This window comes from Oncorhynchus mykiss, chromosome 10 (genome assembly GCF_057628025.1).
Source record: "Oncorhynchus mykiss isolate SJ-2025 chromosome 10, ASM5762802v1, whole genome shotgun sequence".
NCBI classification, from domain to species: Eukaryota; Metazoa; Chordata; class Actinopteri; order Salmoniformes; family Salmonidae; genus Oncorhynchus; species Oncorhynchus mykiss.
The window spans coordinates 89,060,912-89,073,411 of NC_143031.1; the positions used below are offsets into that span (position 1 = coordinate 89,060,912).

Sequence of the window (12,500 nt, forward strand, 5' to 3'; positions counted from 1 at the left end):
TAGTAGCAGTGGTAGTAGTGGTGTGGGTAGTAGTAGTGGTAGTAGTGGTGTGGGTAGTAGTAGTGGTAGTAGTGGTGTGGGTAGTAGTAGTGGTAGTAGTGGTGTGGGTAGTAGTGGTGTGGGTAGTAGTAGTGGTAGTAGTGGTGTGGGTAGTAGTAGTGGTAGTAGTGGTGTGGGTAGTAGTAGTGGTAGTAGTGGTGTGGGTAGTAGTAGTGGTAGTAGTGGTGTGGGTAGTAGCAGTGGTAGTAGTGGTGTGGGTAGTAGTAGTGGTAGTAGTGGTGTGGGTAGTAGTAGTGGTAGTAGTGGTGTGGGTAGTAGTAGTGGTAGTAGTGGTGTGGGGTAGTAGTAGTGTAATAGTGGTGTGGGTAGTAGTGTGGTAGTAGTGGTGTGGGTAGTAGTAGTGGTAGTAGTGGTGTGGGTAGTAGTAGTGGTAGTAGTGGTGTGGGTAGTAGTAGTGGTAGTAGTTTTCGGTGTGGGTAGTAGTGGTGGTAGTAGTGGTGTGGGTAGTAGTAGTGGTAGTAGTGGTGTGGGTAGTAGTAGTGGTAGTAGTGGTGTGGGTAGTAGTAGTGGTAGTAGTGGTGTGGGTAGTAGTAGTGGTAGTAGTGGTGTGGGTAGTAGTAGTGGTAGTAGTGGTGTGGGTAGTAGTAGTGGTAGTAGTGGTGTGGGTAGTAGTAGTGGTAGTAGTGGTGTGGGTAGTAGTGGTGGTAGTAGTGGTGTGGGTAGTAGTAGTGGTAGTAGTGGTGTGGGTAGTAGTAGTGGTAGTAGTGGTGTGGGTAGTAGTGGTGGTAGTAGTGGTGTGGGTAGTAGTAGTAGGTAGTAGTGGTTGTGGGTAGTAGTAGTGGTAGTGTGGTGTGGTAGTGGTGTGGGTAGTAGTGGTGATGGGTAGTAGTAGTGGTAGTAGTGGTGTGGGTAGTAGTAGTGGTGGTGTGGGTAGTAGTAGTGGTAGTAGGTGGGTGGTAGTGGTAGTAGTGGTAGTGGGTAGGGGGGGAGTGGTTGTAGTAGTGGTTGTGGTGTGGGTAGTAGTAGTGGTAGTAGTGGTGTGGGTAGTAGTAGTGGTAGTAGTGGTGTGGGTAGTAGTAGTGGTAGTAGTGGTGTGGGTAGTAGTAGTGGTAGTAGTGGTGTGGGTAGTAGTAGTGGTAGTAGTGGTGTGGGTAGTAGTAGTGGTAGTAGTGGTGTGGGTAGTAGTAGTGGTAGTAGTGGTGTGGGTAGTAGTGGTGGTAGTAGTGGTGTGGGTAGTAGTAGTGGTAGTAGTGGTGTGGGTAGTAGTAGTGGTAGTAGTGGTGTGGGTAGTAGTAGTGGTAGTAGTGGTGTGGGTAGTAGTAGTGGTAGTAGTGGTGTGGGTAGTAGTGGTGGTAGTAGTGGTGTGGGTAGTAGTAGTGGTAGTAGTGGTGTGGGTAGTAGTAGTGGTAGTAGTGGTGTGGGTAGTAGTAGTGGTAGTAGTGGTGTGGGTAGTAGTAGTGGTAGTAGTGGTGTGGGTAGTAGTAGTGGTAGTAGTGGTGTGGGTAGTAGTAGTGGTAGTAGTGGTGTGGGTAGTAGTAGTGGTAATAGTAGCGGCGGCGGTGGTAGTGGCGGTGGTAGTGGTAGTAGTAGTGGTGGTGGTAGATGTAGTACTGATGTTTTTCTGGTGTGTGTGTGTGTGGTGTGTGTGTGGTGTGGTGTGGTGTGGTGTCTTACCCACGGCCAGTAGCAGGTCTCTCAGTCCTCCAGAGGTCTCTCTCTGAATACTCTCTTCCATCTCATACCCTGCCAGCTTCATGTACGCAGCAAACACTGATACACACACACGTCAATGTCACAGAAAGTGTGTGTTGATACCATTTATATACACAGATCTCCCTCCCTCACACACACACCTCTCCTCAGGTGTTCACCCCCCCACACACCTCTCCTCAGGTGTTCACCTCCCCCCACCTATCCTCAGGTGTTCACCCCCCCCCCCCCCCCCCCCGCACCGCACCTCTCCTCAGGTGCTACCCCCCTCCCCCCCACACCTCTCCACAGGTGTCCACCCCCCTACACACACCTCTCCTCAGGTGTCCACCCCACCTCCCACACCTCTCCTCAGGTGTCCACCCCCCCTCCCACACCTCTCCTCAGGTGTCCACCCCCCCTCCCACATCTCTCCTCAGGTGTTCACCCCCCCCCTCCCACACCTCTCCTCAGATGTTCACCCCCCCCCTCCCACACCTCTCCTCAGGTGTTCACCCCCCACCCCTCCTACCTCTCCTCAGGTGTTCACCCCCCCCCCCCCCTCTCCTCAGATGTTCACCCCCCCCCCCACCCCACCTCTCCTCAGGTGTTCAGCCCCCCCCACCTCTCCTCAGGTGTTCAGCCCCCCCCACCCCTCCTACCTCTCCTCAGGTGTTCAGCGCTCCTGTTCCCCAGGATGGTGATGAACTGGTCTTCGTCGGTCCCATAATTCTTCTCTCCTGCAGTGAACAAAGTCTACACACACACACACACACACACACACACACACACACTCAAAGAACTGACATGCTGTATGAAGCTCTACAGCTGTTGTTGTCACAATCACAAATGTTTGGTCTCTAAATAAACTGTTAGTTTAAAAACCCAGTTCTCACATTACCCCATAATGTCAAAGTAGAATTTTGTTTGTAGAACATTTTTTTAAAATTAATCATAAATGAAAAACTGAAAAAATTCTGTCAATAAGTATTCAACTCCTAAATAAGTTCAGGAGCAAAAATATGTATAACATCACATGATAAGTGTCATGGACTCATTCTGTGTGCAATAATAGTGTTTAACATGCTATTTTAATGACTGCCTCATCTCCACACATACAGATAATTGTAAGGTCCCTCAAGCAAGTAGATCATTTCAAGCACAGATTCAACCACAAAAAAACACAAAAACCAGAGAGGTTTTCCAATGCCTTGCAAAGAAGGGCTCCTATTGGTAGATGGGTAAAAATGTTTTTAAAAAAGCAGATGCTGAAAATCCCTTTGAGAATGGTGAATTTATTAATTACACTTTGGGTGGTGTATCAATACTCCCAGTCACTACAAAGATACAGGCGTCCTTCCTAACTCAGTTGCCGGAGAGGAAGGAAACCTCTCAGAGATTTAACCATGAGGCCAATGGTGACTTTGTAACTGTTTTAGAGTTTAATGGCTGTGATGGGAGAAAACTGAGGATGGATCAACAACATTGTAGTTACTCCACAATACTAACCTAAATGACAGAGTGAAAAGGAGGAGGTCTGTACAGAATAAAAATATTGCAAAACATGCATCCTGTTTGCAACAAGACACTAAAGTAAAACTGCAATACAATTCACAAAGACATTAACGTTTTGTCATGAATACAAAGTGTTATGTTTGGGGCAAAAGCAACACATCACTGAGTACCACTTCATATTTCCAAGCATGGTGGTGGCTGCATCATGTTAAGGGTCTGCTTGTCATGCTGTGGGGATGTTATCAGCGGCAGGGACTGGGAGACTAGTCAGGATTGAGGCAAAGAATAACGGAGCAAAGTACAGAGATCCTTGATGAAAACCTGCTCCAGAGCACTCAGGACCTCAGACTGGGGTGAAGGTTCACCTTCCTACAGGACAACGACCCTAAGCACACAGCCAAGACAACGCAGGAGTGGCTTCGGGACAAGTCTCTGAATGTCCTTGAGTGGCCCAGCCAGAGCCCGGACTTGAACCCGATGGAAAATCTCTGGAGAGCCCTGAAAATAGCTTCCAAAATATGGAATGCTTTTTCTAAGGCCTACTTTTCCTTTAGACTGTTGTATTGAACTGGTAAGAAACCTGTTGTATTGAACTGGTATGAAACCTGTTGTATTGAACTGGTAAGAAACCTGTTGTATTGAACTGGTATGAAACCTGTTGTATTGAACTGGTAAGAAACCTGTTGTATTGAACTGTCCTACTGAACTGGTAAGAAACCTGTTGTATTGAACTGGTAAGAAACCTGTTGTATTGAACTGTCCTACTGAACTGGTATGAAACCTGTTGTATTGAACTGGTAAGAAACCTGTTGTATTGAACTGGTAAGAAACCTGTTGTATTGAACTGTCCTACTGAACTGGTAAGAAACCTGTTGTACTGAACTGGTAAGAAACCTGTTGTACTGAACTGGTAAGAAACCTGTTGTACTGAACTGGTAAGAAACCTGTTGTATTGAACTGGTATGAAACCTGATGTATTGAACTGGTATGAAACCTGTTGTATTGAACTGGTATGAAACCTGTTGTATTGAACTGTCCTACTGAACTGGTAAGAAACCTGTTGTATTGAACTGGTAAGAAACCTGTTGTATTGAACTGTCCTACTGAACTGGTATGAAACCTGTTGTATTGAACTGGTAAGAAACCTGTTGTATTGAACTGGTAAGAAACCTGTTGTATTGAACTGTCCTACTGAACTGGTAAGAAACCTGTTGTACTGAACTAGTAAGAAACCTGTTGTATTGAACTGGTATGAAACCTGTTGTATTGAACTGGTAAGAAACCTGTTGTATTGAACTGTCCTACTGAACTGGTATGAAACCTGTTGTATTGAACTGGTAAGAAACCTGTTGTATTGAACTGTCCTACTGAACTGGTATGAAACCTGTTGTATTGAACTGGTAAGAAACCTGTTGTATTGAACTGGTAAGAAACCTGTTGTATTGAACTGTCCTACTGAACTGGTAAGAAACCTGTTGTATTGAACTGGTAAGAAACCTGTTGTATTGAACTGGTAAGAAACCTGTTGTATTGAACTGTCCTACTGAACTGGTAAGAAACCTGTTGTATTGAACTGGTAAGAAACCTGTTGTATTGAACTGTCCTACTGAACTGGTATGAAACCTGTTGTATTGAACTGGTAAGAAACCTGTTGTATTGAACTGGTATGAAACCTGTTGTATTGAACTGGTAAGAAACCTGTTGTATTGAACTGGTAAGAAACCTGTTGTATTGAACTGTCCTACTGAACTGGTATGAAACCTGTTGTATTGAACTGGTAAGAAACCTGTTGTATTGAACTGGTAAGAAACCTGTTGTATTGAACTGGTAAGAAACCTGTTGTATTGAACTGGTAAGAAACCTGTTGTATTGAACTGGTAAGAAACCTGTTGTATTGAACTGGTAAGAAACCTGTTGTATTGAACTGTCCTACTGAACTGGTAAGAAACCTGTTGTATTGAACTGGTATGAAACCTGTTGTATTGAACTGGTAAGAAACCTGTTGTATTGAACTGTCCTACTGAACTGGTAAGAAACCTGTTGTATTGAACTGGTAAGAAACCTGTTGTATTGAACTGGTAAGAAACCTGTTGTATTGAACTGTCCTACTGAACTGGTAAGAAACCTGTTGTATTGAACTGGTAAGAAACCTGTTGTATTGAACTGGTAAGAAACCTGTTGTATTGAACTGGTATGAAACCTGTTGTATTGAACTGGTATGAAACCTGTTGTATTGAACTGGTATGAAACCTGTTGTATTGAACTGGTATGAAACCTGTTGTATTGAACTGTCCTACTGAACTGGTAAGAAACCTGTTGTATTGAACTGGTAAGAAACCTGTTGTATTGAACTGGTAAGAAACCTGTTGTATTGAACTGGTAAGAAACCTGTTGTATTGAACTGTCCTACTGAACTGGTAAGAAACCTGTTGTATTGAACTGGTATGAAACCTGTTGTATTGAACTGGTAAGAAACCTGTTGTATTGAACTGGTAAGAAACCTGTTGTATTGAACTGGTAAGAAACCTGTTGTATTGAACTGTCCTACTGAACTGGTAAGAAACCTGTTGTATTGAACTGGTAAGAAACCTGTTGTATTGAACTGGTAAGAAAACTGTTGTATTGAACTGTCCTACTGAACTGGTAAGAAACCTGTTGTATTGAACTGGTAAGAAACCTGTTGTATTGAACTGGTATGAAACCTGTTGTATTGAACTGGTATGAAACCTGTTGTATTTAACTGTCCTACTGAACTGGTAAGAAACCTGTTGTATTGAACTGGTATGAAACCTGTTGTATTTAACTGTCCTACTGAACTGGTAAGAAACCTGTTGTATTGAACTGGTAAGAAACCTGTTGTATTGAACTGGTAAGAAACCTGTTGTATTGAACTGGTAAGAAACCTGTTGTATTGAACTGGTAAGAAACCTGTTGTATTGAACTGGTAAGAAACCTGTTGTATTGAACTGGTAAGAAACCTGTTGTATTGAACTGGTAAGAAACCTGTTGTATTGAACTGGTAAGAAACCTGTTGTATTGAACTGGTAAGAAACCTGTTGTATTGAACTGGTAAGAAACCTGTTGTATTGAACTGGTAAGAAACCTGTTGTATTGAACTGGTAAGAAACCTGTTGTATTGAACTGGTATGAAACCTGTTGTATTTAACTGTCCTACTGAACTGGTAAGAAACCTGTTGTATTGAACTGGTAAGAAACCTGTTGAATTGAACTGGTAAGAAACCTGTTGAATTGAACTGGTAAGAAACCTGTTGTATTGAACTGGTAAGAAACCTGTTGTATTGAACTGTCCTACTGAACTGGTATGAAACCTGTTGTATTGAACTGGTAAGAAACCTGTTGTATTGAACTGGTAAGAAACCTGTTGTATTGAACTGGTATGAAACCTGTTGTATTTAACTGTCCTACTGAACTGGTAAGAAACCTGTTGTATTGAACTGGTAAGAAACCTGTTGTATTGAACTGTCCTACTGAACTGGTAAGAAACCTGTTGTATTGAACTGGTAAGAAACCTGTTGTATTGAACTGTCCTACTAAACTGGTAAGAAACCTGTTGTATTGAACTGGTAAGAAACCTGTTGTATTGAACTGGTATGAAACCTGTTGTATTTAACTGTCCTACTGAACTGGTAAGAAACCTGTTGTATTGAACTGGTAAGAAACCTGTTGAATTGAACTGGTAAGAAACCTGTTGTATTGAACTGGTAAGAAACCTGTTGTATTGAACTGGTAAGAAACCTGTTGTATTGAACTGGTAAGAAACCTGTTGTATTGAACTGGTAAGAAACCTGTTGTATTGAACTGGTAAGAAACCTGTTGTATTGAACTGTCCTACTGAACTGGTAAGAAACCTGTTGTATTGAACTGGTATGAAACCTGTTGTATTGAACTGGTAAGAAACCTGTTGTATTGAACTGGTAAGAAACCTGTTGTATTGAACTGGTAAGAAACCTGTTGTATTGAACTGTCCTACTGAACTGGTAAGAAACCTGTTGTATTGAACTGGTAAGAAACCTGTTGTATTGAACTGGTAAGAAACCTGTTGTATTGAACTGGTATGAAACCTGTTGTATTGAACTGGTATGAAACCTGTTGTATTGAACTGGTATGAAACCTGTTGTATTGAACTGTCCTACTGAACTGGTAAGAAACCTGTTGTATTGAACTGGTAAGAAACCTGTTGTATTGAACTGGTAAGAAACCTGTTGTATTGAACTGGTAAGAAACCTGTTGTATTGAACTGTCCTACTGAACTGGTAAGAAACCTGTTGTATTGAACTGGTATGAAACCTGTTGTATTGAACTGGTAAGAAACCTGTTGTATTGAACTGGTAAGAAACCTGTTGTATTGAACTGGTAAGAAACCTGTTGTATTGAACTGGTAAGAAACCTGTTGTATTGAACTGTCCTACTGAACTGGTAAGAAACCTGTTGTATTGAACTGGTAAGAAACCTGTTGTATTGAACTGGTAAGAAACCTGTTGTATTGAACTGTCCTACTGAACTGGTAAGAAACCTGTTGTATTGAACTGGTAAGAAACCTGTTGTATTGAACTGGTATGAAACCTGTTGTATTTAACTGTCCTACTGAACTGGTAAGAAACCTGTTGTATTGAACTGGTATGAAACCTGTTGTATTTAACTGTCCTACTAAACTGGTAAGAAACCTGTTGTATTGAACTGGTAAGAAACCTGTTGTATTGAACTGGTAAGAAACCTGTTGTATTGAACTGGTAAGAAACCTGTTGTTTTGAACTGGTAATAAACCTGTTGTATTGAACTGGTAAGAAACCTGTTGTATTGAACTGGTAAGAAACCTGTTGTATTGAACTGGTAAGAAACCTGTTGTATTGAACTGGTAAGAAACCTGTTGTATTGAACTGGTAAGAAACCTGTTGTATTGAACTGGTAAGAAACCTGTTGTATTGAACTGGTAAGAAACCTGTTGTATTGAACTGGTAAGAAACCTGTTGTATTGAACTGGTAAGAAACCTGTTGTATTGAACTGGTAAGAAACCTGTTGTATTGAACTGGTAAGAAACCTGTTGTATTGAACTGGTATGAAACCTGTTGTATTGAACTGGTATGAAACCTGTTGTATTTAACTGTCCTACTGAACTGGTAAGAAACCTGTTGTATTGAACTGGTAAGAAACCTGTTGAATTGAACTGGTAAGAAACCTGTTGTATTGAACTGGTAAGAAACCTGTTGTATTGAACTGTCCTACTGAACTGGTATGAAACCTGTTGTATTGAACTGGTAAGAAACCTGTTGTATTGAACTGGTAAGAAACCTGTTGTATTGAACTGGTATGAAACCTGTTGTATTTAACTGTCCTACTGAACTGGTAAGAAACCTGTTGTATTGAACTGGTAAGAAATCTGTTGAATTGAACTGGTAAGAAACCTGTTGTATTGAACTGTCCTACTGAACTGGTAAGAAACCTGTTGTATTGAACTGGTAAGAAACCTGTTGTATTGAACTGTCCTACTAAACTGGTAAGAAACCTGTTGTATTGAACTGGTAAGAAACCTGTTGTATTGAACTGGTATGAAACCTGTTGTATTTAACTGTCCTACTGAACTGGTAAGAAACCTGTTGTATTGAACTGGTAAGAAACCTGTTGAATTGAACTGGTAAGAAACCTGTTGTATTGAACTGGTAAGAAACCTGTTGTATTGAACTGGTAAGAAACCTGTTGTATTGAACTGGTAAGAAACCTGTTGTATTGAACTGGTAAGAAACCTGTTGTATTGAACTGGTAAGAAACCTGTTGTATTGAACTGGTAAGAAACCTGTTGTATTGAACTGGTATGAAACCTGTTGTATTGAACTGGTAAGAAACCTGTTGTATTGAACTGGTAAGAAACCTGTTGTATTGAACTGGTAAGAAACCTGTTGTATTGAACTGGTAAGAAACCTGTTGTATTGAACTGGTAAGAAACCTGTTGTATTGAACTGGTATGAAACCTGTTGTATTTAACTGTCCTACTGAACTGGTAAGAAACCTGTTGTATTGAACTGGTAAGAAACCTGTTGAATTGAACTGGTAAGAAACCTGTTGAATTGAACTGGTAAGAAACCTGTTGTATTGAACTGTCCTACTGAACTGGTAAGAAACCTGTTGTATTGAACTGGTAAGAAACCTGTTGTATTGAACTGGTATGAAACCTGTTGTATTGAACTGGTAAGAAACCTGTTGTATTGAACTGGTATGAAACCTGTTGTATTTAACTGTCCTACTGAACTGGTAAGAAACCTGTTGTATTGAACTGGTAAGAAACCTGTTGAATTGAACTGGTAAGAAACCTGTTGTATTGAACTGGTAAGAAACCTGTTGTATTGAACTGTCCTACTGAACTGGTAAGAAACCTGTTGTATTGAACTGGTAAGAAACCTGTTGTATTGAACTGGTATGAAACCTGTTGTATTGAACTGGTAAGAAACCTGTTGTATTGAACTGGTAAGAAACCTGTTGTATTGAACTGGTAAGAAACCTGTTGTATTGAACTGGTAAGAAACCTGTTGTATTGAACTGTCCTACTGAACTGGTAAGAAACCTGTTGTATTGAACTGGTATGAAACCTGTTGTATTGAACTGGTATGAAACCTGTTGTATTGAACTGTCCTACTGAACTGGTAAGAAACCTATCAACATACCTTCTGTCTCAGTATGACCACTAGATGGCAGCATTCAACACTGGGTATCACTATCAACACATCTTCTGTGTCTCTCTCACACACCAACACACACACACTTACACAAGGGGTGGCTGTGTGGGGAGTGTTATTCTACACACACATAACCGTCACACACAGACACTTTGTCACACACCCCTGAGCAGAACACAAGTCAAAGAAGTCATTGTGACTGAGCAGTAAATCTGATTACTATCACATATTTCAGAGATAGACATGTGATTCTCTCTCACACTCACACACACTCTCTCTTACCTGTGCGTCAGCCTCTATGTTCCCCTCCTGTACCCCCTGCTGTCTGCTGGCCTGAGAGGAGAGAGAGCACATCTGTCAGATCTATGTCCCACACATCTATATCCCACAAGTCAGATCTATGTCCTACACATCTACAGTACCAGGCAAAAGTTTGGACACACCTACTCATTCAAAGTGTTAAACAAATCAAAATATATTTTATATTTGAGATTCTTCAAAGTAGCCACCCTTTGCTTCGACAGCTTTGCACACTCTTGACATTCTCTCAACCAGCTTCATGAGGTAGTCACCTGGAATGCATTTTAATTAACAGGTGTGCCTTCTTAAAAGTTACTTTGTGGTATTTCTTTCCTTCTTAATGCATTTCAGTCAATCAGTTGTGTTTTGACAAGGTAGGGGTGGTTTACAGAAGATAGCTCTATTTGGTAAAAGTCCATATTATGGCAAGAACAGCTCAAATAAGCAAAGAGAAACGAGAGTCCATCATTACTTTAAGACATGAAGGTCAGTCAATCCGGAACATTTCAAGAACTTCAAAAGTTAAGTTCAGTCGCAAAAACCATCAAGCGCTTTGATGGAACTGGCTCTCATGAGGACCACCACAGGAAATGAAGACCCAGAGTTACCTCTGCTGCAGAGGATAAGATCATTAGAGTTACCAGCCTCAGATTGCAGCCCAAATAAATGCTTCACAGAGTTCAAGTAACACACATCCCAACATCAAATGTTCAGAGGAGACTGCGTGTATCAGACCTTCATGGTCGAATTGCAGCAAAGAAACCACTACTAAAGGACACCAATAAGAAGAAGAGACTTGCTTGGGCCAAGAAATACAAGCAGTGGACATTAGACTGGTGGAAATCTGTCCTTTGGTCTGAGGAGTTCAAATTTGAGATTTTTGGATCCAAGCGCTTTGTGAGAGGCAGAGTAGGTGAACAGATTATCTCTGTGGTTCCCACCGTGAAGCATGGAGGAGGTGATGTGATGGTGTGGGGTTCCCACCGTGAAGCATAGAGGAGGTGATGTGATGGTGTGGGGTTCCCACCGTGAAGCATGGAGGAGGTGATGTGATGGTGTGGGGGTGCTTTGCTGGTGACACTGTCTGTGATTTATTTAGAATTCAAGGCACACTTAACAAGCATGGCTACCGAAGCATTCTGCAGCAATACGCCGTCCCATCTGGTTTGCGCTTAGTGGGATTATCATTTGTTTTTCAACAGGACAATGACCCAACACACCTCCAGGCTGTGTAAGGTCTATATTACCAGGAAGAAGAGTGATGGAGTGCTCCATCAGATGACCTGGCCTCCACAATCACCCAACCTCAACCAAATTGAGATGGTTTGGGATGAATTGGACCGCAGAGTGAAGGAAAAGCAGCCAACAAGTGCAGCCAACAAGTGCTCAGCATATGTGGGAACTCCTTCAAGACTGTTGGAAAAGCATTCCAGGTGAAGCTGGTTGAGAGAATACCAGGAGTGTGCAAAGCTGCTACCAGATCTATGTTTCCATGACCTCTGAGCCCTCACCTGTAGCAGGATGACCAGCAGTCTACTGAAGTGACCTGACGTGTCTCCTGTTACATCCTCCTCTAGGTCTGCATCAAACTCTGGAACACGAACACACACACACACAAACACACACACACAGACACACACACAGACACCATCAGTGAGTCAGTGTGTGTGTGTGTTACCCTGGCGGTAGGCAGCAGTGTGTCTGTGTGTTACCCTGGCGATAGGCAGCAGTGATGTCCTTAATCTGCTGGGCCGTTCTAGAAGACAGGATCTCAATCAGCACCTTCTCATCGGTCCCCGCCCCCTACACCGTGACATCAACACAGTCACTATGACATCACACCGTCACTCACAGGATATGACATCACTAGTCCTGGGTCAAATACCTTGATGGCGTTCCGTAGTGATGTCACATCATAGAGGATGGGCGGAGTCATTAGAGCCACTACCAGAGTCTCAAACGTTCCCCCCAGTTCACCCTGCAGATCACCTACCAGGTCCTGGAGAGAGGAGGACGAGGAGGACGAGGAGAGAGAGAGGAGGACGAGGAGAGAGAGAGGAGGACGAGGAGAGAGAGAGGAGGACGAGGAGAGAGAGAGGAGGACGAGGAGAGAGAAGAGGGGAGGAGGGAGGAGAGAGAGAGAAAGATGGAGGGAGGGTCGTGTTATGGTTGTGTTGTGGTTGTAGATTACATTAAATGAGTTTAGTAGTCACATGCACAGGGTCACAGATGTCATTACAGGGTACAGTGACATTCTAATGGTCTAAGATCCTACAGGTCAAAAATAGACAAGGGAATGAGACAAT

At 42.4% G+C, this 12,500-nt stretch overlaps 1 protein-coding gene across 1 annotated transcript in view; it reads right to left on the bottom strand.

The window, feature by feature from the left end:
• LOC118936621 (annexin A5) overlaps positions 1-12,500 on the bottom strand; it is a 27,265-nt gene that overhangs the window by 4,889 nt on the left and 9,876 nt on the right. The window contains exons 5-10 of the mRNA XM_090188460.1: positions 12,080-12,193; positions 11,907-11,997; positions 11,706-11,785; positions 10,177-10,227; positions 2,352-2,445; positions 1,675-1,770 (exon numbers count right to left, since the gene is read on the bottom strand). Of these exons, the coding sequence (XP_090044586.1) occupies positions 1,675-1,770; positions 2,352-2,445; positions 10,177-10,227; positions 11,706-11,785; positions 11,907-11,997; positions 12,080-12,193 (526 nt within the window). The remainder of the gene's footprint in view (positions 1-1,674; positions 1,771-2,351; positions 2,446-10,176; positions 10,228-11,705; positions 11,786-11,906; positions 11,998-12,079; positions 12,194-12,500) is intronic.